At 33.1% G+C, this 24,695-nt stretch overlaps 1 protein-coding gene across 1 annotated transcript; it reads right to left on the bottom strand.

Moving 5' to 3' along the window:
* Positions 1–17,682: 17,682 nt before the first annotated feature.
* Positions 17,683–24,669, bottom strand: LOC18602443 (putative hydroxyacylglutathione hydrolase 2, chloroplastic). The gene is made up of 8 exons (XM_007033826.3): positions 24,510–24,669; positions 23,458–23,640; positions 21,457–21,660; positions 19,737–19,860; positions 19,442–19,542; positions 18,799–18,873; positions 18,607–18,705; positions 17,683–17,998 (listed from the first exon to the last, which is right to left on the bottom strand). Exons 1-8 carry the CDS (start codon positions 24,561–24,563, stop codon positions 17,852–17,854), a joined length of 987 nt encoding a protein of 328 aa, XP_007033888.1. The 5' UTR covers positions 24,564–24,669; the 3' UTR covers positions 17,683–17,851.
* Between the last annotated feature and the right edge of the window lie 26 nt (positions 24,670–24,695).

The raw sequence follows: 24,695 nt of genomic DNA, 5'->3' as shown, positions 1-24,695 counted from the left end.
TTTTGATATTTAGTTATTTACAGTTTAAAATGTTATTAGTAATCTCTACAAATAATGAAACATTTTTTCTGTCAGTGTTTCTATTAAATTTCATTTTATGTGATAACTAGTCTATTACCTTCTTTTAAAATTCATAATGTTAATTTTAAATACATTCTCATATACAAAATAAAATAAAATACCATAATAGTGAAAAAGGATAAAAACTAAAGTGATTTTCACGAAAGGATCTTAATATTTTCATATTTGTTCAGAAAATATTAAATAAACTTCTAAAGTTTCTGTCAGGGATATTTTTTTATGATTTAATGGCTATGGTCTGTAACTTGTTTTCCACATATCATTTTTTATTTACAAAATGATAATTTAGTGAGTTAATAAGATTCTTTATATTATGAAATGGTAATATATGTTACCTTTTGTCAAGTAGAGGTGTTCATGAATTAAGCTTTAAACATATATGTTAGACTCACTTTAAAAACTTATAAATTTTGATAGGATCTAAAGATATTATTACATTATACTATGTTTTCATTAAAATTTTAATTTTGAAATATATTAAAAAATTTAAAAATATTATTTTAAAAAGAATTTTTATATATTTTAAAAATAAACTTAAATAAATGAAACAAACGGAAAAAAATCTAGTTTAACTAAAATAAGTGTTTTGCTAATGCAGTTCAACTCAAAAACACCTTTGACAGACAATTCTCCTTTTATGTAACTATATGTTTACATAAATCAATGAAATAATCAAACAAGCAAATGAAACCAAGCTCTCTTCTAACTCTAATATGGCACTTAATGTGAAGACCAAACAACCAATCAACTACTGACGCGTTTGAAGTATATATGCTTTCAATACTAAAAGTCATCTCCGAACCAGGAAAGTATTAGCAACTGTCACAATCTTGGCTATATAAACCAGAGCTAACTCTCGCTTCCCTCTTCTATTGTTCAGAATACGATTAACCCTGCACTAAAGCCTTGAAAATCAAGACAAGGTCATTCAGATTCTGCAATGTATTCAGCATCCAAAATGGGTTCGCTAGTCAAAAAGCTTGGTCGTAGCAAGCCCAGGCTTTCCTACTGTCGGCTGGCGGAGGCTGAGGACACCAAAGCCGTTCAAGCTCGACGAGGTTACGTGGCAATGTACGTGGGCGAAAAGGCAAAGAGGTACGAGGTTCCGATAAAGTATCTTTCTTCTCCAGCGTTTCAAGAACTGCTCATGCGATCGCAAGATGATGATCTTGATACCAAGATAGATGGGCCGATTACGGTCGCCTGCACATCAAAGAGGTTTGAGCAACTGTTGAAGGTTGCCAAGCACCATTAATATGATGAAAGCTGTAAACCTTGAAGATTGGATTCTAGCAAGGTCTTTTTTTTCATGATTTAATGACCATGGTCCACAACGTGTTTACTATATGTTATTTATTGTAAACAAATTTTTTTTTACCAAAATGATAATTTAATGGGTTTATAAGAATCTTTAAATCATGAAATGCTAATACCTGTTATCTTTTGTCAAGTAAAGATGTTTATGGATTTAAGTTTTTTTTTTTTAATGGTTTCATGGATCAAGCTTCAGACATATATTTTAGATTCAAAAAAATCTTTTAGATTTTGATCCGATTAAAAATATTGTTATAATATATTATGTTTTAATTAAAAATTTCATTTTGAAATATATTTTAAAATATAAAAATATTAATTTAAAATAATATATATGTTTTAATAATAAAATTAATTTAAATAAATAAAATAAATCAAAACAAATAGAATCAAGTTTTAAAAAATGTGAATTGTGCAATCGTGTTTTGTTCGAGGTAATTTAACTCATAAACACTTTTGACATATAATTCTTTTTTTATATAACTATATCTAAATAAAAGTTATATTTACAATCAAATCTAACATTGAGAAAAAAAAATACTTATCTTTAATACATAAAACCGATGAAATAATCAAACAAGAAAATGAAAAAAAGCACTCCCCAGACTAATATGGCACCTAATGTGAAGCCCAACTAACCAATCAACTACTGACGCGTATCCCAAAAAAATGATAGAGTCGAAGTATGCTTTCAATACTAAAAATCAGGAACGTATAACGCGTATCCCAAAAAAAATGATAGAGTTGAAGTATGCTTTCAATATTAAATATCATTTCCTAACCAGGAAAGTATTAGCAACCGTCAAGAGAATTCCTGGCTGTATAAATCAGAGCTAACCCTCCCTTCTCTCCTCTATTGTTCAGAATTCCATAACCTTGCACTAAAGCCTCGACAATCAAGACAAGTACATTCAGATTCTGCAATGTATTCAGTATCCAAAATGGGTTCGCTAGTCAAAAAGCTTGGTCGTAGCAAGCCCAAGCTGTCCTACAGTCGGCTGGAGGAGGCTGGGGACACCAAAGCCGTTAAAGCTCGAAGAGGTTACGTAGCAATGTACGTGGGCGAAAAGGCAAAGAGGTACGAAGTTCCGATCAAGTATCTTTCTTCTCCAGCGTTTCAAGAACTGCTCATGCGATCGCAAGATGATGATCTTGATACCAAGATTGATGGGCCAATTACGATCGCCTGCACATCCAAGAGGTTCGAGCAACTGTTGAAGGTTGCCAAGAACCATTAAATCTTGAAGGACCAATCATGAAATTACCTAGTATTTAAAACTATATGTGTTAATTTATAGTCTGATGTCAAAGATGTTCTTCGGTGTTCTATTGGAAAGTTATGATGAAAAACTACCAGCATCTAAGATCTCTTGGCTGCCTTGCCCTTTGCTTAGTTACTTGTCATGTTTTGACATGCCACCGAAAAGATACTGCCATAACGGACCCAAAATAATGCCTTTGCTTCTTCGTGGGTACCAAACCCAGCACATACATTACGGACCCAACATGATGCCATAATTTTTGGCTTGTTTTTTGCCCTAAATAATGCGTACAATTCTCTTCATTCGTTTTTTGCCACTCTTAGCCCAAGTTCATGCCAAGTTTTTCGGCTTAAGCTCTTCTCAATACTTGGGCTTCTTTGGGTTTGAGTTTTTGAGGTGTTTCCTCAAATTGTCATGATATGTTATCTGTGCTCCTAAAATGTATAGACTGAATCTGGGTGCTCCATCTAAATTATCTTCACTTTGGCCTTGTATATATTTATCAGGTTCCTCGCACTTCATACTAGTCTAAAATGAAGAAAGTTGTCGTGTAGATAAGCAAATAATTTGTTCAAATTAGCTTTGAAATATACTCAAATTTTGTATGAACTTTGACATATTCGAAAGAATATATAGACATGGTAAACACTGGTGGTGTTTATTTCAGATATACTCAAATCATGCTCACTTGTGACAATCTCATTATCTAATCACAGATGAATTGTCAAAAATAAATACTAATAATAATATCACTTACCAGCACAATTTTGACAATTAAACCGCTAAAAAGGCCCTACAAATTAGTTAACAAACAAGAAAATCCCAGAAATTACCGTAGGCAATCTCTTGTTGCGCCGGTGGGCTACTTGGGCTGCATAAGCCTGGTGCACCTCATTCTTGGGCTCTATAGATAATGCAAATTTTGAATTAATCTGCCATAATGGGTGCACACATGATTAATACCCTTTCAGAAATCTGAGCCTCAGAAAAGATAAATATGACTGACTAAAGTATATTCATGATCGCAATATATATTTGTATTGTCACAACTCAAATTCAGATTATAATCGGCGTATGAATTCAATGGGTATAATCCACTAAGCCTAAGTAAGTCTATTTATGCAATCCCGATTATCATTCCAAACCATCATTTTTCAAACCCATATTATAATTCTCAACTAAAAACATTTCAATAACATTTTATAGTAATCCAATACTCACAATTGTATTATGCTAACATAGTATTACTCATTTGCCATCTTACAGTGGCTTCAGTAACCAAATATACATATTTGATTTTTTTTTTAACATGAATCTTAGTGGTCTTCATTGCTTATACATGTACACAAGCATAAGACCTTTGACCGTCAGCGGAGTGACCGTAGGTGAAGGTTCAGCTACTGAGATGCTATAGTACCTATCAAAAAGGCGAGCATATGTGTGCGATTCAATCTAGGTCCCAACTTACCTCTGAATCTGAAAACATGAAGTTTAAAAACGTGAATATAAACTCAGTGAGTGAACAAAGAAGGGAACAAACAATCAATAGGAAAATTTTGAAAATCATGATGCACTTATTTTAAAACAATGCAATTTAACTTAGTGCTTATCATAATCCCTCAAGAAAACCCTAATTGATTAAATCACTTAATGTAAAGGGTCCATGCTCAACTATGGTACTAAAGAAGTGGAAAATAACGCAGCAATCGATCAAGCTACTAAGCGAAACAGAAAGTTTTTCGCTGTAGTGAGATTCAAGCCATAAAACACAAACTTTTTGGCTGCAGCAAAAACCATGTTTGGTGAAACTCTCAAAACCCGAGAGTTTCTCTCTGCAGCGAGATTCATTTTTGCTGCAGCAATAAACAGGTCACCAACAAAAATTTCTCGTTTCCTCAAGAAAAGGCCATCCTGCTGAAATGACAAAAACAACATAAAACACATATAATTTCTCAAAGTTCAACATGTCAAGTTTCACATGCATTTCAATCATATGCCATATTCATAAGCTTTTATTTCATAACAATAGATATACATGAATACATAGATAACCACCAATATCACCATCATCACACCCAGCTCATGTGTATCCCCCCACATCGTGCACATAGCCGGAGTCATCGTGTGCATCCCCCTCACATCGTGCATAGTCAGTGCCATCGTGTACATCCCCCCACATCGTGCACACGAGCACTATCATCATCCACCTCCCTCACCACGCCATCACCGGCATGTGCATCCCCCCACATCGTCCACACACCCGGTTATAATCATCACACAATATCAATCATCATGCACAACATATATATCTACATATATATACCAACATAATGTAGTAGTGCACGAATCCGTAACAATCACATGTCACAACATAAAGTCAATTATCAAAAGTTTGTTCCTAAGGCACTCGTTTTTAAGAAAAGTTGTATAAAATCATTCAAATGCTTTGCACAAAACAATCACATTTCCAAAACTTTATTGAAATGCAGTTCACTCACCGGTAATTTGTTGAACCTTTGGTCGACTCCAACTTTCCTAATTGTCCAAATGGGATGATGAGGCTTCGTCGGAACCTATCATCACATTAGCATCACCAATTTGTCAATTCACATACTTATAAAGTCTAAAGCTTTCTCTTAGCTAGCTTCCAATTGCCTTTTAAATGGCTATCTATTTCACTACCCTAATCACTCTAAAATGAGTGGATAACCTCAACTACAACATTCACAAGTCTACTTACTAACCATTCCCAACACAAAAATAAATTCTAATTCATTACTCACCTTAGTAGCTTGTAACTTTGAAATTCTTTTCAATAAATTTTTTAAGCTATTATGGGAGCTTTCTCTCTTTTTCTCTCTCTAAACACCTAGCTAGTGAGAGAAAGTATGAAAGTGGGATTTTTCAAGAGTTTTGAAGTGAAAGAGTGAAAGAGCACAAGGGTTCTATGAAAAGGTGCATAAAGGCATGAAAATTGGAGCTAGAGAGAGAAAATTATGAAGTTTTCATACCATGCTTCCATAGAGGGGGAAACAAACGTGAGATGGAAGGAGGAAGAAGAAGAAGTTATTGGAAATTGAAGAAGCCGCTGGAAAGAGAAGATATTTATAACTCAAACTTATCCAATTTCCTTAAAAATTATGAAAATGCCCTTTAGCAAGTTAACTTGTTCTTCTCTAATCCTTTGTGCAATCTTTTTATTCTTTTGACATTGGGACAAGGTCCACAATGATCTAAACTACTCGGGTTTACGAAAACTTAAAATTTTGACTTGGGGTGCAAAATGACCATTTTACCCTTTTTGTTTCCTTATGTTTTAATTTAGTCCTCCCAACACTCATTTAACTCCAATTTCCTTCTATTACCTTCTTCTACACATGTACAAACAAAGTATGAAGTTTGTAATCCAATGTGGTGTCTCCATAATATTTAAAATATTTATTTGTCCGCGCTATCTTTACTTAATAAAGACACATGCCCCTATTAACGTCATTTTTCTCCAAAATTCTCTCATTCTTCTCCCCCACTTAAATTGACCATATACTCCTTCTTCATGAAAAATTTTGACACTGAATAAAATATTAATATTTTTAATATTTTTAATTAATAAAATATTAATATTTTAATATTATTTTATTAATAAAATAATAATATTTTAATATTATTTTGTTAATAAAAATATTATTTTATTTAACAAATTTTCTCTTGTCTCCTTGGCACCCAAAATACCTTATTATGCCTCAATTGACTTTCGAATCACTTTTTATCTTGCAGATTCTTCTCAGATAAAAATATTATTATTTTCTTGCATGCGAAATATTTTATCCCAAACTATTCCTTAGGCCTACTTGGACCTTAATAACATTAGAAAACTACTTTTAGAGGATCACCAAAAGAAATGACAAAATTACTCCTGATCCGTATTATCGCGCCTACTTCTAGTTATGTGCCTATGAAGATCGAGATTTCACAAGTTCACTTTTGAATTATCCTTTTTAACTCAGTAATCAACCTCAATTAACATCCGTAAACTTTATTAGCTACCGTATCAAAATATAGGGTACTACATGTATTATCAAGCAGAGACATGATCCTCTAAAGGGAAGAAAACACCTGTTGGACAGAAATCAACTGTTAATATATGTATCAAGAACAACGAAGAAGATTTTCCAGATTATAAAGGATCATGATATATATATACTACCAAAAATATACACTTTATTTGGCATGAATTTAACTTCTTGGACCTTCGCATACTTAAAGGCAACTAATGGTCGAAATAGTAAGAGAACACATGCCAAAATAAAAAGAACAGAAAAAAAAGATCCCTCAAGGACCAAGTTACTTTTCAGAACCAAACCACAACTATAATTTCAGTTAATATATTCTCATGCACCACATTTCCAGTGGAATTATAAGGCAAACCTCCATGCTGATGATTGAACTACTACTTCACAAAAAAATAACTCCACACCTAACACTTCAACTTTTTTCTCCCAGACATAGTAACCTATTTACATCTGTTAATATTTTAATCTTTTAGTAACTCGTTAAACTTCTTATCTAGATTAAGAGAGGTGAAGTAGTTGACCTTAGGGTGTCAACTAAAATGTCATAAAATGTAGAAGTCGAGATTACCTGCTTAGGGGTTCCTTCCAAAAGCTTGCCGCATGATAAGCTAGAACAAATAAGTATCTCCAGTAAATATGGCTCCAGAACCAGGGAAATAGAAGCTGATATGGCCTGCATGCAACAAATTTCAATTTCCGAAACATAAAGAAGGGGAATAATAAAATGTTTTAAAGTACAAGCTACAAGAAGATGCAGAATCACAATCATGACTTTTCTACATTCAAGTGTTCTTTTACTGAATTTTGAAAGGATCAAAAGTTTCTAATTCATGTGATTTCGCCAATGAAATTGAGTAATGAAATCTAACCTCGGGCATGACCAGGAGTTTTGATGGCATGCACCCCATGACCAGCATAACTTGTCCCCATCATTTAGCGCTATATCAATTCCAGGAATTCTATCCTTGTCTATTCCTGAACCAATCACCTACACGGAAACAAGAACAGTGTAAAACCTTTCTTTTTTGGTTACACAATGTAAAACTTTACAAAAGCTTCCATGCATCACAAAACTGGACAGATTTATGAACAAGAATGTTTCTATACAAATATATATAATCTTTCAAACATAACCCCAAATACCTGGATAAAAAACAAAATGGAAAGCTATGAGTAAAGGACAAAAATGATACACAAGGTTTTTCCAAGCCTTCAATGTAAATTCTTCGAACATGATAATCCAAGGCGTACTTGTTTCAGCATGGAGAAAGTTATTTTTTTTCAACAATAATTAATAATTTTCCCACCATTCCAAATTCTTTAAGTTCAAACTTTGGGGTCATGATCTTGTATAGAGCATAATCCTCTCTGAACTGCTGACAGACTTTACTTTTTCGAGGCTCCTTGTTCCTAAAATCAAATTTACAACATAAATTTGAAACTCAAGTGAGCATATGAGGTTGTAGTTAGATTTGAATCAGTGGTCCTGAGCATATGGAATCATTAATCACTGTTTTCAACCTGAACCATTCTTAGGATGAAATGAAAGGGTTCCATTTTTGATGAACGCATATTGTTCATTTTTCTCAAATTTGGATACAAATGTGAAACTTTTTAATTGTTGATTGCTTCTGCATTAGGGTCCTTTTTGTCACTCAAAGTATTGATATTATTTTGTAATCTTTGTATTCTTTATAATTCATTCAGTGATCCTTTCAGGGAAAGAAGCAAGGAATGCGCATAGAATCAGTGGCTGCTATAGCAAAGATAATTACGAATGTTATAAGTACCTTGGGGCTGAAGCCGACTAGTTACTCCAAGTTAAAGACTTGATGTCAATTATTGCTCTGTTTGCAGAGTTTTAAAGTAAGAAAATTTTGTTCACCATGTAATGCTATTATTATTGAGTAAATTATACCTAAAGTTTGGGGTGCATACCATTTTGATATTTGGTTATTTACAATTTAAAATATTATTAGTAATCTCTATAAATAATGAAACGTTTTTTCTGTCAGTGTTTCTATTAAATTTCATGTTATGTGATAGCTACTCTATTACCTTTTTCTGAAATTTGTAATGTTAATTTAAAATACTTTCTCATAAAATAAAATAAAATACAATAATAATGAAAAATGATAAAAATTAAAGTAATTTTTACAAAAGGATCTTAATATTTTTCATATTTGTTTAAAAAATATTAAATAAACCTCTAAAGTTTCTATAAAGTCTTTTTTTCATGATTTAATGGCCATGATCCGTAGCTTGTTTTCCACATATCATTTTAAACCTATTTTCTGATTGCAAACAAAACTCTCATTTTTTTTTGCAAAATGATAATTTAATGGGTTAATAAGAATCTTTGTATCATGAAATGGTAATATATGTTACCTTTTGTCAAGTAGAAGTGTTCATGAATTAATTTTTAAACATATATTTTAAATTCACTTTAAAAACTTTTAGATATTGATCGGATCTAAAAATACTGTTATATTATAATATATTTTTATTAAAATTTTAATTTTAAAATATATTAAAAAATGTAAAAATAATTTTTATATATTTTAATAATAAACTTAACTTAAATAACAGAAACAAATAGAGTTTAAAATTTTGAGATATCAATACTGTTTTGCTGAAACGGTTCAACTCAAAAGCAAATGAAACTAAGCACTCTTCTAACTCTAATATGGCACTTAATGTGAAGTCCAAACAACCAATCGACTACTGACGCGTATCCCAAAAAATTGATAGAGTTGAAGTATGCTTTCCAGGAAAGTATTAGCAGCCGTATCCTGGCTAGATAAGCCAGAGCTAACCCTCCCTTCTCTCTTCTATTGTTCAGACTTCCATAACCTTGCGCTAAAGCCTTGAAAATCAAGACAAGTTCATTCAGATTCTGCAGTGTTTTCAACATCCAAAATGGGCTCGCTAGTCAAAAAGCTTGGTCGTACCAAGCCCAAGCTGCCCTACAGTCGGCTGGCGGAGGCTGAGGACACCAAAGCCGTCCAAGCTCCAAGAGGTTACGTAGCGATGTACGTGGGCGAAAAGGCAAAGAGGTACGAAGTTCCGATCAAGTATCTTTCTTCTCCAGCGTTTCAAGAACTGCTCAATCGATCGCAAGATGATGATCTTGATACCAGGATTGATGGGCCGATTACGATCGCCTGCACATCCAAGAGGTTCGAGCAACTGTTGAAGGTTGCCAAGCACCATTAAATCTTGAAGGACCAATCATGCAACCACACAAGAAGAAGAGCCCAGAAAAAATGATAGAGAAGAGGATGGTTTGCAACCAATGTTGTTACATGTTCAGATTTTCTGGTGGTTAGCTGTTGGAGTGAAATCATTCATAATGTATTTGATTATCAGTCTTTAAAGTTTATGCAAAACCTTTTTTTTTAAGATTAAAGTTTATGCAAAACTTAAGGGCATAACTTTGTACTCATTTACGTAATATTTTCATATTTGTTAAGAAAATATTAAATAAACCTGTAAAGAGTTTGTGTCGGTATCTTTTCTTTATGATTTAATGGTTATGGTTCACAACTTGTTTTTCACGAATTTTTTGCATAATGAAGATAATTTAATGAGTTAAAAAGAATCTTTATATCAAATGCTACTATAAGTTATCTTTTGTCAAGTAGAGGTGTTTAACAAAAATCTTTTAAATTTTGGTTTGATCTAAAAATATTATTATATTATAATATATTTTAAATTATGAAAATATTAATTTAAAAATAATTTTTATGCATTTTATTAATAAATTTAATTTAAATAAGTGAAATAAACACTCATACATCAACATTTCATCAAAAATTGGGCAATCCATTCACACATTGTAATATAACCACCACACTTAATCATAGCATATCCAAAAGTCGTTAAGATCATATATCACCTAGATATCTAATAGCTCATACTTTTTAATAACAATCACAAACAAACACATATAGAATTATTGTCATTAAAGAGGTTAAAGATCTGAACATCATCACACTTGATGAGATTTGTGGTTCTCTTATCACTCATGAACTGAAGCTTAAGGAAGAAGAAGAAGAAGACCGAAGGAAAGCAAAGAAAAAGAAAAATAGTATTGCACTTAGTTTTCATTATGTTAATCAAGTTTTGCTCCACGTAGACAATCCTTTTTTTATATAACTATATGTACAGATAAAAATTATATTTACAACTAAATACATAAAATCAGTGAAATAATCAAACAAGCAAAAGAAACTAAGCACTCGTCTAACTCCAATACGGCACTTAAAGTGAAGTCCGAACAACCAATCAACTACTGACGCGTATCCCAAAAAATTGATAGAGTTGAGGTATGCTTTCAATACTAAAAATCATCTTCTGACTAGGAAAGTATCAGCAACCGTCAAGCGAAGTCCTGGCTATATAAACCAAAGCTAACCTTCCCTTCTGTCTTCTATTGTTCAGAATTCCGTTAAGCTTGCGCTAAAGCCTTGAAAATCAAGACAAGTTCATTCAGATTCTGCAATGTATTCAGCATCCAAAATTAGTTCGCTAGTCAAAAAGCTTTCATACAGTCGGCTGGCAGAGGCTGAGGACACCAAAGCCGTTCCAAATCGAAGAGGTTACGTAGCAATATACGTGGGCGAAAAGGCAAAGAGGTACGAAATTCCGATCAAGTATCTTTCTTCTCCAGCGTTCCAAGAACTGCTCATGCGATCGCAAGATGATGATCCTGGTACCAAGATTGATGGGCCGATTACGGTCGCCTGCACATCAAAGATGTTCGAGCAACTGTTGAATGTTGCCAAGCACCAGTAATGTAATATTATGAAAGCTTTAAATCTTGAAGATTGGTTTTTACCAAGGTCTTCTTTTTCATGATTTAATGACCATGGTCCATAACTTGTTTGCTATATGTCATTTATTGTAAACAAAACTTTTCTTTTTTTTTTACAAAATAATAGTTTAATGGGCTAATAAGAATCTTTATATCATGAAATGCTAATATTTGTTATTTTTTCTCAAGTAAAGATCTTTATGGATCTAAGTTTTTTATTTTTTGAATGGTTTCATGGATCAAGTTTTAGACATATATTTTAGATTCAAAAAAATCTTTTAGATTTTGGTCTGATTAAACATATTGTTATATTATAATATGTTTTAATTAACATTTTCAATTTGAAATATATTTTAAAATATAAAAATATTAATTTTAAAATAATATATATGTTTAATAATAAAATTAATTTAAATAAGTGAAATAAATCAAAACAAATGGAGTTGAGTTTTCAACATATCAATAGTTCAATCAAATCTAATATCAAGAAAACAATACTTATCTCTAATACATAAAATCAATGAAATAGTCAAACAAGAAAATGAAAATAAGCACTCTTCTAAGAGCTTATTTGGCCTGATTTTTTTCTAACTTAAAATCTATTATGAAACTTTTATAAAAAATAATAGCTTTTAAAATTAAGCTAAATTTATTTGGTAAATTTCTTTTTATAAGTTATAATTTTTGTTATATTTTTAATATTGTAGATATTTTTAATAAATGAGGATATTTTTTAAACAAAAATAAAAATTCTCTTATATTTTTAAAAAAAGAGAAGAAAAAACTACTCCTTATAGCTTTTTTCTAAGCTTTTTTTTTTAATTTTGTTCTTAAAAAAAACTAATTATTTTTAAGAGCTTCTAAAAAAATATGTTTGATCTGATTTTTACTTTTAAAAAGTAAATAAATTAAAAAAAATAAAAAAAAAACTAAGCCAAACATGCACTAACCTAATGTAAAGTCCAACCAACCAATCAACTATTGACGCGTATCCCGTATCCCAAAAAATTGATAGAGTTGAAGTATGCTTTCAATACTAAAAATCATCTCCTAACCAAGAAAGTATTACCAATCGTCAAGAGAAGTCCTGGCTATATAAACCAGAGCTAACCCTCTCTTCTCTCCTCTGGTGTTCGGAATTCCATAACCTTGCGCTAAAGCGTTGAAAATCAAGACAAGTTCATTCAGATTCTGCAATGTATTCAGCATCCAAAATGGGTTCGCTAGTCAAAAAGCTTGGTCGTAGCAAGCCCAAGCTTTCCTGCTGTCGGCTGGCGGAGGCTGAGGACACCAAAGCCGTTCAAGCTCGAAGAGGTTACGTAGCGATGTACGTGGGCCAAAAGGCAAAGAGGTACGAAGTACCGATCAAGTATCTTTCTTCTCCAGCGTTTCAAGAACTACTCATGCGATCGCAAGATGATGATCTTGATACCAAGATTGAAGGGCCGATTAAGATCGCCTGCACATCCAAGAGGTTCGAGCAACTGTTGAAGGTTGCCAAGCGCCATTAAATCTTGAAGGACCAATCATGCAACCCCACAAGAAGAAGAGCCAAGAAAAAGATACAGGAGATGATGGTTTGATCTTGTTGCATGATCAGACTTTCTGGTGGTTAGCTATTGGAGTGAAATCATTCATAAAGTATTTGATGATCAGTGTTTAAAGTTTATGCAAAACTTAAGGTCATAATCTTTGTACTCATTTACGTAATAGTAGATCTCTTTTTGCTTTGCCCCGTGGTTTTTTTCCTTCGTTTGGAAGGGTTTTTCCACGTAAATTTGATGCCTCTCTCTTCTTTACTTTTTATTTTTTTTGGCCGTTTGGTTGATTTATTTGCTTGTCTGATATGTATCTCCGCCTGTTTAGATATATGTTCCATCCATTGATTGCACATGCAGTAGCTTTTACCATACCAAGAACTAGAATTGACTCAAGTATATATTTATTCTGATTAATTGTTTGGTTGATAACTTAATCACAGATATTTAGGGGTTGTAACAGTTTAATGGATTAACTTTTAACAGGAATTAACAATGTTTGAATTCGGCATTAATTTGCTTCTCATTGTTTTCTTTGACCTGCTGCAGGTTCTGCATAATTTGCAAATATTTATGAAGCTATAGGTGTTGAAAATTTTGTTTGCTGGCGAATGATTCTACGAAACGTATGTTCATGGTGTCATATATCTCTTCTGCGAAGCACTGCGAGCCTCCATTCAGCAACCGGCAGCACCTCTTCTCCATGCATCAACGTTGACTGCATTAGAAACCCAAATCTCCACGAGCTTAACTACTGCTATTCTTTTAGGTATAAGGAAAAATAAAATTAAATCTTAAATAGATATAAAAAAGATATCGATGAATCACCAAAAGAATAACTTTAATTCTATTATCAAAAAGATTGTCAAAGACATTAAAACTTAAACGAAGGTTATCAAAATATGTAACCATTTAATTCACCCCTTGATGATTAATATTAACCCCAAGCAAATCTCTAGTTAGTAGATTTCATTAATGATAATGACTGCTAGCAATTTTAAATTATCAAATTCTTTTGACTTTTATGAATTACATCATTGTGTCAGTTAATTTACTGTAGTTGGTAATCAATTTCATGAGTTAATTTATGATGTAGAGGATCCAAAGTCTTGATTAGATTGTATTACCAAGAGGGCATTTGAAGGTTTAAAATTAATTAAAATACTTTCATATACACTTAATGTTATGGATTACAAATTCCTGATTTATTCGATTTCCGACATTGATCTCTTATCATTGGTATAAGAGTCATGAAGGTTTTACTTAAGCTTTGTAATAAAAAGTCAAACACCTCTCATTCAATATGAGAAAGCAAAATGAAAAATTCTGTCTTTATTCAAAACCCCAATTATAAATCCCCAATTATGATGTGATTCAATTGGCTGCAGACACTACAAGATTGTGAAAGTGTTCTAAGCCAGCATGACACAAGGCTTCAGGAGTCTATATTCCACCTGAGACTTCAAATGCCATCAACAAGTTCCATAATGACTTTTCGGTTTCCATGTCTGATGATCTCCACACACCAACTGTTTTGGCTGCACTATCCGACCCATTGAAAACCATCAATGATCTGCTACATACTTGCAAGGTGTGGGGTTTTAAGATGATTGATTTTATCCATTTGTAAGTGTTGTCTATGGAGCTTCAAAATGTTTCTTTTTAGTATATTCATAAGGGAAGTATGTTGTTCCACATAAATTTTGATGGTTAAGATTCGATTTGATATGAGGTAATAGTTAGATTTGAATCAGTGGTCCTGAGCATATGGAATCATTAATCACTGTTTTCAACCTCAACCATTCTTAGGATGAAATAAAAGGGTCCCATTTTTTATGAACCCATATTGTCATTTTCCTCAAATTTGGATACAAATGTGAAACTTTTCAATTGTTGATTCCTTCTGCATTTGGGCCCTTTTTGTCACTAAAAGTATTGATATTACTTTGTATTCCTTATAATTCTTTCAGCGATCTTTTCAGGGGAAGAAGCAAGCAATGCGCAGAGAATCAGTGGCTGCTCTAGAAAAGATAATTAGGAATGCTCTAAATGTCTTGGGGATTGGGGCTGATGCCAACTAGTTACTCCAAGGTAAAGACTTGATGTCCAACATTGCTCTGTTAGCAGAGTTTTAAAGTAAGAAAATTTTGTTCACCATGCAATGTTATTATTATTGAGTAAATTATACCTAAAGCTTGGGGTGCATAGCATTTTGATATGTAGTTATTTACAGTTTAAAATGTTATTAATGATCTCTATAAATAATGAAATGTTTTTTCTGTCAGTGTTTTTATGAAATTTCATGTTTATGTGATAGCTAGTCTATTACCTTCGTTTGAAATTCATAATCTTAATTTAAAATACATTCTAATAAAATAAAATAAATTGCAATAATAGTGAACAAAGATAAAAACTAAAGTAATTTTCACAAAAAGATGTTAATATTTTCATATATGTTCAGAAAATATTAAATAAACCTCTAAAGTTTCTACCAAGATCTTTTTTTCATGATTTAATGGCCATGTGGTTTGTTGTTTGTTTTTCACAAATCATTTTAAACTTATTTTTTGAGTGCAAACAAAACCCTCATTTTTTTTTGCAAAATGATAATTTAAGGAGTTAATAAAAATCTTTAAATCATGAAATGGTAATATATGTTACCTTTTATTAGGTGGAAGTGTTCATGAATTAAGCTTTAAACTTGTATTTTAGACTCACTTTAAAAACTTTTAGATTTTGATCGGATCTAAAAATATTATTATATTATAATATTTTTAATTAAAATTTTAATTTTAAAATATATTAAAAAATTTAAAAATACTTTTTATATATTTTAATAATAAACTTTACTTAAATAACAGAAACAAATATAGTTTAAATTTTTGAGACATCAAGAGTGTTTTGCTGACACGGTTCAACTCAAAAGCAAATGATAAGCACCCTTCTGACTCTAATATGGCACTTACCGTGAAGCCCAAACAACCAATCGAGTACTGACGCGTATCCCAAAAATTTGATAGAGTTGAAGCATGCTTTCAATTCTAAAAATCATCTCCTAACCAGGAAAGTATTAGCAGCCGTCGAGAGAAGTCCTGTCGATATAAACCAGAGCTAACCCTCCCTCCTCTCTTCAATTGTTCAGAATTCCATAACCTACCGTTAAAGCCTTGAAAATCAAGGCAAGTTCATTCAGATTCTGCAATGTATTCAGCATCCAAAATGGGTTCGCTAGTCAAAAAGCTTGGTCGTAGCAAGCCCAAGCCTCCCTACGGTCGGCTGGCGGAGGCTGAGGACACCACAGCCGTTCAAGCTCGAAGAGGTTACGTAGCGATGTACGTGGGCGAAAAGGCAAAGAGGTACGAAGTACCGATTAGGTATCTTTCTTCTCCAGCGTTTCAAGAACTGCTCATGCGATCGCAAGATGATGATCTTGATACCAAGATTGATGGGCCGATTACGATCGCTTGCACATCCGAGAGGTTCGAGCAACTGTTGAAGGTCGCCAAGCACCATTAAATCATCAACAATGCTTGAATCCGTCGCTTGTTTCTCATCGTTTTACTTTTACTTGCAGATTCTGCATATAATTTGTAAATAATTATGAAGCTATAAGTTTTGAATATTATTTTATTTGGTAGAGAAAGATTCGATGAAACTTATGTTCACGGTGTCATAGATCTCTTCTGTGAAGCACTGCCAGCCTCCATTCAGCAACCGGTCCCACCTCTTCTCCATACACCAACGCTGACTGCATTACCAACCCAGGTCTCCACAAACTTAACTACAGCATTAAATCTTAACTACATATCGAGCATTAGACACCGATGAATCACTAAAAGCATATCTTTATCAAGAGGATTGTCGAAGACAATAAGACCTAACGAAAGTTCATCAAATTATCAAATTCAAGATCGCAGTGGGTTCCGCTGAGCTTTCAGTACTAAGAAGCTAAACACTTCTCATTCTTGTGACCCTTTCAATATGAAAAAGAAAAATGAAAAATTCTGTCTTTATTCAAAACCCCAAATATAAATCCCCTCAGCGTCAAATATCATTGTTACCTGTAATATATTACCTAATATCTTATATTTGGATCGAAAAAAGGTTGGTAACCATTATTGTACATCAAAAACTACCTAATATTTAAACTATATATGTTAATTTATAGTCTGATGTCAAAGATAATCTTCGGTGTTCTATTGGAAAGTTATCATGGAAGACCGCCAAAGTCAACCATCTCTTGGCTGCGTTGCCCTTTGCTTAGTTACTTGTCATGTTTTGACATACGACCGAAAAGATACTGCCATAACAGATCCAAAATAATGCCTTTCCTTCTTCATGGGTACCAAACCCAGTAAATACATTACAGACCCAACATAATGCAATCATTTTTGGCTTGTTTTTTCCCCCACAATAATGCCTACAATTCTCTTCATTCTCCTTTTGCCACTCTTATCATCCCAAGTTAATGCCAAGTTTTTTGGCTTAATCTCTACTGATTACTAGGGCTTCTTTGGTTTGAGTTCTTTGAGGTGTTTCTCAAATGAAGAAAGTTCCTTTCACTTCATTCTAGTCTAAAATGAAAAAAGTTGTCTAGTAGATAAGCAAATAATTTGTTCAAATTAGCTTTGAAATATACTCAAATTTGGTAAGAACTTTGACATATTCAAAAGAATATATAGACATGGTAAAACACTGGTGGTGTTTATTTCACATATGGAAGAGCTAAAATCACCTATACACAAACAGGAATCTGAGTATTAACTAATCCTAGAAATTATCTTTTCCTCGCCGGATAACACCCAAGGCCTCTGCCTCACTCGCGGTGTCTGGAATACCTAATGCCTGCCTGATCTCAGCACTAGATGTGCGAAGGAATGGATTGCATGCCTTCTCCATCTTTAGTGTAGTTGGAATCTGACAGTGAAACAGCACATTGATCGTCAAATTATCATGGAAAATTTAGATTAAAATGCAGCAGCATCGGGCAAAAGGAATAGAGGGGATTGAGTCAAGCCACAGCCCAGTGCTCTTTCATAAATTGTTGAATCAAGACATGTGATGTACACTACACAACCAAAATCATAAAGCAAAAATAGCTCATACCAAAGTCACAAAATGGAGATTATACTCTATCTAAACCACCTAATATAACTAGGTTAGAGTTGAACCAACATATAGTCCCACATTGCAGATGAGAAAAAACAAAACCATATGATCTAAGAACTTTAAATCATTCAAATAGACAAGCAGATCACTGCACTGATACAAACAGAGTTAGTTTAAAAAAGCCATTAAGTCTATGCATACTGAAATTTAAAATAAAAAATAAAAAAATTACAGCAAAGAATGCCCCTTAGCTCAAACAAATCAGGCTCACTTGTGACAATTTCATTATCTAATCACAGATGAATTACCAAAAATAATACTAATAATAATAACACTCACCAGCACAATTTTGACAATTAAACCTCCAAAAAGGCCCTACAAATTAGTTAACAAAACAAGAAAATCCCAGAAATTACCGTAGGCAATCCCTTGTTGCGCTGGTGGGCTACGTGGGCTGCATAAGCCTGGAGCACCTCATTCTTGGGTTCTATAGATAATGCAAATTTTGAATTACTCTGCCAAAATGGGTGCACACATGATTAATGCCTTTCAGAAATCTGAGCTGAAGAAAATTAGGTGGTTGGGTCCAAAAGATAAATATGACTAACCAAAGTATATTCATGACCGCAATATATATTTGTATCATCAGGCAGAGACATGATCCTCTGAAGGGATGAAAGCATCTGTTGGACAGAAATCAGCTGTTAAAATATGTATCAAGAACAACGAAGAAGATTTTCCAGATAATAAAGGATCATGATATATACTACCAGAAATACACAATTATTTGGCATGAAATTAACTTCATGAATCTTCAATTAGTATACTTGGAGGCAACTAATGTTCAAAATAGTAAGAACACATGCAAAAAAAAAAGAACCATCAAGGACCAAGTTACTTTTAACAACCAAACCACATCTACAATTTCAGTTAAAATATTCTCATGCACTACATTTCCAGTGGAATTATAAGGCAAACCTCCATGCAGATGATTGAACTACTACTTCACAGAAAAATAACTCTGCAGCTAATACTTCAACTCTTTTCTCCCAAAATGATGACTAAGGTCAAAGCATAATAACAAGAAAAAATACTTCAACTTTTTTCTCCCAGACATAGTAGCCTATTTACATCTGTTAATATTTTAATCTTTTAGTAACTAGTTGAACTTCTTAGCTAGATTAAAAGAGGTGAAGTAGTTGAACTTAGGGTGTCAACTAAAATATCATAAAAGGCAGAAGTCGAAATTACCTGCTCAGGGGTTCCTTCAAAAAGCTTGCCGCATGATAAGCTGAACAAAGTATCTCCAGTAAATATGGCTCCAGAACCAGGGAAATAGAAGCTAATATGGCCTGCATGCAACAAATTTCAATTTCCTAAACAAAAAGAAAGGGGAATAAAATGTTTTAAAGTACAAGGTACGAGAAAATGCAGAACCACAATCATGACTTTTCCACATTCAAGTGTTCTTTTATTGAATTTTGAAATGATCAAAAGTTTCTAAGTCATGTGATTTCACCAATGAAATTGAGTAATGAAATCTAACCTCGGGTATGACCAGGAGTTTTGATGACATGCACCTCATGACCAGCAAACATCCACTTGTCCCCATCATTTAGCGCTATATCAATTCCAGGTATCCTATCCTTGTCTATTCCTGAACCAATCACCTACATGGAAACAAGAACAGTGTAAAAACTTTCTTTTTTGGTTACACAATGTAAAACTTTGCAAAAGCTTGCATGCATCACAAAACTGAACAGATTTATGAACAAGAATGTTTCTATACACATATATATAATCTTTCAAACATAACCCCAAATACCTTGATACAAAAACAAAAATGTAAAGCTATGAATAACTGACAAAAATGATACACAAGGTTTTTTCAAGTCTTCAATATAAATTCTCTGAACATGATAATCCAAAGCATACTCGTTTCTGCATGGATAAACTTAATTTTTTCAACTATAATTTGCCAACCATTGCAAATTCTGTAAGTTCAAACTTTGGAGTCATGATCTTGTATGGAGCATAAACCACATTGATTATAATTTGGTATGATGACAACACTCACAGTAAAACCTACCCCGACCTTTCGATTTTTTTAACTTCCATCCAGCTCCCCCACTCCTTTCTTATTTCCTTATTTTATGTAATCCAAATTCTCAGCCTCATATTGCCAACGGTTAAAAAAAGATCAAGTAGGATACTGAGCTGTTCCAAGATCCATTTCCTGCATCAAATTGAAGTAAGCTTCAACATGTAGGAATATGTTACAGCCATTTAATTTTTCCCTTGGCAACTATTGTTTGAACATTTCTTTTCAAGAATGTTACACCTTGAGGAAAAGAAGGCATTTGAATTACAGAGATTCTTTTTTTTTTTTTATACAGCCAATAAGTTACAGAGCCTCAAATGTGGTATAAAGAACTCAATCTTGCAGAATTACCCAGATGCATTGCAATCCTATTACCAAACCTTGGATACCATTGAACCATAAAAAGAACACTTTCAAAGCACAATTTAAGCAAACCAGGCAGAACATTAATCAGCATATTTCAATTCTTCAAACTTAACAAAATGAATGGTATACCCTTATAATGTTCTCACAAATTTCCTGCAGATGCAAATTTTGCACATGGTCATAAGCAAGAAGTTAAAAAGTAAGAAAAGCATGCTTATAAGCTCCAGTCCACAAATTTTCTCATCTTTAGAAAGATGAGTTCTATACACCCTTTACAATTGGTAATCACACCAGTGAAACGGCTGCTGTGACTTCTCACCCTGATGCCAGTCCCTACTTTACTAGGAAATAATCTCACACAACACGCTGCTTTTCTTGAAAGCAAAATCTACAACCTCAGTTTTTAAAATCATTAATTCTTATTAGAAAAATTTTTTGCCTGATCCTCCTGTCTTTTCATGTGATGAGTCCATCACAAGGTCAAAAACCTACAACAGTCATCACAAAATCGTTTCCAGGAAAAAAAAAAATCAATCCATGAAAATGTAGAAATTTTATTTAACAAGGGAAAAAGAAGAGCTAGCATTCCTCAACTCCACCTCAACATGCATTACAAACTAACAATCAAACAAAGAATATCCCAGCGTATGATTAATTCCCACCACTAAAGGCAAGATGCAGAGGCTTTATTAGACTAGAGATAGTTACTCAATTTATAAGTCAATCATTTGAGAGGCAATTAACAGTCTCATATGTCAAAAGGTGACAGAAAAGTTGCCAGGAGATGACATATTCATACCTTAGCGCCAAACCTTGCTTTTAACTCCGCATTCCCACCAGTGTGATCATGATGGTGGTGGGTATTCAATATATAATTCAAATTCCGGTTTTTCCTACTTAAAGCATCAACAATAGGCACAGCTTCTGAGGGATCAACAACTCCAACTGTGCCTGTGTCCACATCATGTAAAAGATATGCATAGTTGTCACTGAGACATGGTACCTGAAAATGAAAACAGTTAATGAAAGATTCATATCTATATGGGTAATGTGCATGAAATTTTCAGTTATTATAACCTTCAAAAATAATAAATCGAAAAACTTTTCTTTTTCTGCAAGTTATAAGCTTGTATAAAGCTATTCTAGGAGAATCTAGGAAAGCGAGCATGCAATTCAATATTATTCTTTCAGCTCAAACATTAAAAGTAATACATTTCAGGGTCTTTGTTCCTCAAAGAACGCAAGTATAATTCCTTGCAGCTCTTTTTTGGAAATTATAGCTCTTAGTTGTTAAAGTTATCAGGCAACTTCTGCACAGGCCTATCGACACCACTCAAATGGGGGAAGATGAAAGCATGATGCTTCCACATTTACTGCATTGACTTGAAAATTTCCGGTACAATTTCAAGACTTGGCTTCCTGCAACAAGAAGACGGTGCACATAGTATCTGCTGCAACACCAGCTAGTTAAAACGTGACAGCTGAGTCAAACACCACAGAAATTCTCTGCACAAAAATTCTAGGCTGCATAACTCAGTCTGTTTCTTCGCACCACAACTACGTAATAAGTGATTCAAAAGTGGCAGGAGATGCTAAACAAGATCTTGAATGCCTTATTTTGTGAATTCTGGGCAAAACATGTGACAATAGCTATAACTAGACCATATATTTGACATCAACTAGGGCCGCATACCATACCTCCTCTATATTTAAAAATCCCCTCACATAAAAGTGGAATAAGGCCCTGGCTATACGTTTCATGACTTCAACATTTAGAATTTTCTTGTCCATGGTCTTCACAATTTTTTATTGAATTTATGCACAATATTCTGTTTGTGTGATGTATTGGGTACTGCCAATGACCACAACTAACTTAAACTCATCCTTAGATTGGAAAACATTCCTTCTGTACATCATAGATTATATCATTTTGTTTAATAATTCAGCTACATAATAGTAGATTGGAAAGCGTCCTTCTATCCTTCAAATGTCTAATAAAAGAAAATAGCAATCATACATACACAATAACTCATTGTACTATTACCAAATTTACTCTAGACCCTTAAGCTTTTAACTTGGGGGATAAAATTCTTGACCTATTTTTAAGTTTGAATCTCATTATCTCACAGGTTTGCTTGATTGATTAAACAAAAATAGTCATTGAATGAAATTTTTGAGGAAGTTAAGAGATTAACTACCTTGAATTTCATCTTTGCAAATTGTCTTTTCACTATTCCAACTAAAATTGTCTTTAACAATTTAAAAACAATTAATAAGAGAACAGATACATAAAATTTGATGTTTTGCATATTGTCTTTTCAACATTTGAACTCTAATATCTATTTAATTATTTGAAATAAGTTTATGAGTGACTAAATACCTTAAATATGATGTATCGCTATTCAAATTAATATCTGCTTATTATTTTACAAAATTTGCAAGGATGAAGACACTGAACCTAATAAATAGTACAAGGATCAATTTTCAAAGTAAAAGTTTAACGAGTTAAAAGAGGTTTCTTAATAGTTCTAGGGGCTCTAGTGTGTTATCACCCCCTTCCCCGTTTCCCAAAAAAAATGTGAACAAGGGCACCTTCAACCATAAAAGCCAAGTTTCATTGCATTTTTATTAACAATAGCAGAACATCCAACATTAAAACGAACCATAGGATGGCACCACCAAGGTAAAAATGATATCAAACAAAAATTATGAGTTAACAAAAGAAAGCCAATAAAGAGTGATTAAAAAAATGATTAAAACCACACATTCAAAACAGAGAAAGACAAAGAAATCAGCTCACCAATTCAATCTGTAATGAGGAAGACATGTTGGAAACACTGCAAAACTCTGCAACCCTAAGAGATCGACTAGCTCCACGCAAGGTTTTGAAGGGTGTCGATAATAAGCGCATAAAGCCATACACGAGACCCTTTCTAATGCAGAGTTGCCTCATTCCTGGCCACACACAAAGCCCACTCCTCACCTAAAACATTGGAAAAGCATGTCTTCAAACTTAAATACCATAAATCAACATATACTCAGAAAATAAGTCCCGGACTAACAATTAACAGATTTTAAGAAGCTCTATAGCAAATAAAAATACAAAATTACATATAAAGATTTGGAATTATATTGAGATTGTAAACCGTAAATGTTCTCTTAATGAATACATAGCAATCTTCTACAGGAAACAATCTCAGAGCATTGATATCTACATGCAATATGATCAAAAGCATAGACTGAGCCACAAGTTCATGTCATCAAGACTTTGTTTTATGATACGCAGGGAATGATTCATTACATGCAATTCTGAAAATGAAACTCTCAACAACCAACCGATAATCCCACACCAAAAAACATCTCATCTGCACCGAGTAGGAAAGGAAAAATTCATATCAACATGTGGTGACAAAATATTTTGCAATCTTTCTCAATAAAAGTTTCAATTGTTCTTTCAAGGCAAAACTACACAAAAGTATATGACTCAATTTCAGAGAAAAAGGAAGAGTACGAAAAGATAGTTATAAAGCAAATGATGTATCACTAAAGCCAAAGCCCAGACTTCCCGTTAAGCAAAAACTAAACAAACTCTACGCCAGGGGAAGAGGGAGTAAAAATTAATAAGTAAATAACAAAACAAAAAGAACCATTCCCTCAATTAACCACAGCAAGAATTGTCATTTTCCTCAAATGGGTACAAGAAAAAAAATAAAATCAGATCTTTACCATTATATTTCCATTTCTCCAAAGAAAACATACAAATTCACAGAAGCAAAAGCAAACTTGGCAAGGCAAAAAAAAACAGACGAGAAAATACATAAAAAGAGATGGAAAAAAAAGAAATGAGCAAACCCTGGAACAAGGAAAGGAGGCCATTGCAGATGAAGCCTTAGAGAGCATTTGCATAACACTTTCTCTCTCTAAAATGGGCTCTCCTTTTTTAGAGAAAGCTTTCTCTTTTTGGAGAGAGAAAGAGTGTGCATTTGTGGGCTGTCACTCAATAATGTGTGTTTTTCCTTTTAGTGTTTGTGTGGGGGA

The sequence above is a fragment of the Theobroma cacao genome, chromosome 4, assembly GCF_053813885.1.
Source record: "Theobroma cacao isolate CCN51 chromosome 4, ASM5381388v1, whole genome shotgun sequence".
NCBI classification, from domain to species: domain Eukaryota; kingdom Viridiplantae; phylum Streptophyta; class Magnoliopsida; order Malvales; family Malvaceae; genus Theobroma; species Theobroma cacao.
The sequence above is the reverse complement of the archived record's forward strand: the minus strand, read 5'-3'. Positions and strand labels throughout refer to the sequence as shown.